This window comes from Austrofundulus limnaeus, unplaced genomic scaffold, assembly GCF_001266775.1.
Source record: "Austrofundulus limnaeus strain Quisiro unplaced genomic scaffold, Austrofundulus_limnaeus-1.0 Scaffold2, whole genome shotgun sequence".
In the NCBI taxonomy this organism is placed as follows: Eukaryota; Metazoa; Chordata; class Actinopteri; order Cyprinodontiformes; family Rivulidae; genus Austrofundulus; species Austrofundulus limnaeus.
The window spans coordinates 4,300,694-4,303,398 of record NW_013952404.1 but is presented as its reverse complement, the minus strand read 5'-3'; the positions used below and the strand labels follow the sequence as shown (position 1 = coordinate 4,303,398).

The window sequence follows — 2,705 nt, the reverse complement described above, 5'->3', positions numbered from 1 at the left end:
TATTACTTATTACTTATTACTTGTATGTATGGATCACTTGGGTTGTTATCGACATCTGGTGAAAATTTCATGTCATTAGCACCTCTAGTAATATATTTACTGAGAAAAATGTTGACGTGTTCAATACTTATTTTACCCGCTGTATATACTGTATATATGCTAGTGTAAAGTGAAAGATGATACTCACATAGAAGCGATAATGTGACACATCTGATGGAATGGCCACATTATAGTGGCCCATAGCCTTATAGACGTTCTTATTGTGTTTTACCAGAACCCCCTGTGGCCACATGTACTCTTCAGTCCATCTATGCAATAACAGACAGCATATTGTGATTTAAATTAGTCTGAACTGATGTGATTCGGTGAAGAAAAAMAAACAAACAAACAGTACGTACATGTGTTGAAGGACGTTGGAGCAAAGCGAGGGGTCTACTTTCTGCCAGCAGCCAAGGTGCGCTGCAGCTTTGTGGAGCAGGTCACAGTACCGAGGCGGCAACAGGTGTCTCATGAGGATGACTGACGTACTGATTGATACCAATATAAAGAGCTCACAAGACCATCTTTTATCTACGTACTGGGTGCTCTGGAAAAAAATATTTAGATTTTAAGATCTAGTACGTAATTTAAAAAAAAGAAAAAAAAAACTGCAATTAAGAGCATCGTACCTTTACAAACCAAACTGGAACAAACGCCACGTAGTAAGCGCTCAGCATAGAGCTGACCAGCACCTCCTTCATCCTCCAGTTGAAGTCCATCTTCAGGTACTCCACCTCCTTCCGGATGAGGTCCGGGGACAGGCAGCAGGCGTGTGTAGGTATGGCCTGAACGCCGTACAGCTGGCTGGTGTGCTGCTTCCACGTCTCCTTCAGCACGGTCAGGTAGTCCCGGCCCCGGCTCACGCTGCCCACCTCTTTGGAGCCGATGCTGGCGATCGGGGAGAGAGAGCCMGCTCGCCGGAAATCGCAGCTCAGCCGGAAGAACGGGATATACATCCCAAACCTGTGAGGATCGACAGCTGCAGTTACATTTTACTGAATATAAACATACAGAAACATAAACAATTAGCCAAATGATTATTTGGAGACGGTCATTCTGAACATGTCTGCAAATATAAGAACAAATAATAAAACAAACATGGTCCATCTGAAACTTCCAGGAGACACTTATAAATGATTCAAGCTCTCTTACAAACTTTACTTGGTGATTAATATTTAATAAATCAAACCAGTAATGCAGCAGGTCAACAGAGTAGAAGAAAACACCAAACAGCACAAAGCTAAATTTCATCAATCAAATAATGCTGAACAAACACAATTAAACAAACAACAAACTTTATTTTCAACTTCACTGTTTCAGCAACAAATGCAAGCAAATAAACTGGTAAACAGATAACATGTAAMCATGATGTCCACAACAAGCCTTCTTCAGAAGACAAAGCCAAAAACAACAAGACAATAATCAGACATCTTGTTGTTTAGAGACTTTAACTGTTAGATACAAAGTAAAAAAAATAATATTTCAATAAAACGTCTTTTTGTAAATACTTACGGGTAGCAAAGGAACAGCAAGCTGAGAACTGAATAGGTTCTGAAGAGGTAAATGAGGGAACGGCACAGGCTCCACCCTGTGAGTGTTAGGACCGCAAACCGAGCCGTCACCAAAAATATCGAGTGAGGGAAAGAGAGTTTCCCACTCTGGGATGCCTGAAGGAGACAGAACGACAAAATAAACACATATTAWTGTACCGTTACAACTTTATCCAAAATAAAAGCTTTAAAGACGCACGAAACAAACTGACTGCTTCTTGATCAAATAAAATGTGGAGCTAATTTACAAATGAATGCACAGATTGTTCAAAGTCTTACCTCTTTAACAATGGCTGCAATTAATCTTCTTGCCAGAATGATGATGGTGAAGACCAGCATGTTATAATCAATGAGATGAAAATTCTGTAAATAACAACAAAACTAATTCAGAACAAGGTGGAACTCGAGGCCAMAGCATCGATCGGTATGCCTGACCTAGACATGTCTGTCTTTGGAAAAAATGTTAGTTATATAATACCAATCATCATAAATGACCTTGACCTTTGACCCTTTGATGCCCAAATCTAAACAAACTGAGTACTACCCCAACGGAGTTACTATGCCTGTTTATAAATAAATATCTAATTTCATTCAGGAGATATCGAGCACACAAGACCACCAATGATGGACGAACACCACACTAACAGCCAGAGAACAGTGTGCCTCCCATCCCCAGTGGGCGGAGTCATAATAATTACTGTCTTTATTTTAATTTTCAGTCAGGCTGTCAATATCATTTTTTTAATGAAATGAGTTTTATTTTGGTCCTTATTAACTTTTCCATTCAGAAGTTAAACATGCACACTATACTGACAACAAAACATAATTAATACAGAAAATTTAAAATCTTTGAATTATTGTTGATGGCAAGAACACAAAGTATAAACCAAATAAAGTGTAGGCAGAAGCATTTCATATATACAGCATTATCTAAATAAAAACAGCAGCATCTTTCCTATATATATTTTTCTAAATAAAATCCCCAGTAGTTAGTCAGTAACAAACTCATAAACTAACAATCATAATCAAACCTTACTGTTTTTGTGTAGCAAGTGATTTTCACACTTTTTTTTATTTTATATTTTAAAAATTGTCACCATTATTCCACATGAATCC

The 2,705-nt window shown here is 38.1% G+C and overlaps 1 protein-coding gene across 2 annotated transcripts in view; it reads right to left on the bottom strand.

Moving 5' to 3' along the window:
• The window catches only part of tmem39b (transmembrane protein 39B), a gene marked incomplete at its 5' end in the record, with an annotated part of 9,517 nt that overhangs the window by 721 nt on the left and 6,091 nt on the right, over window positions 1-2,705 (bottom strand). For both annotated transcript variants that reach the window (XM_014011478.1, XM_014011486.1), the window contains 5 exon segments: window positions 188-308; window positions 399-586; window positions 669-1,002; window positions 1,552-1,706; window positions 1,869-1,952. In XM_014011478.1, the coding sequence (XP_013866932.1) occupies window positions 188-308; window positions 399-586; window positions 669-1,002; window positions 1,552-1,706; window positions 1,869-1,952 (882 nt within the window).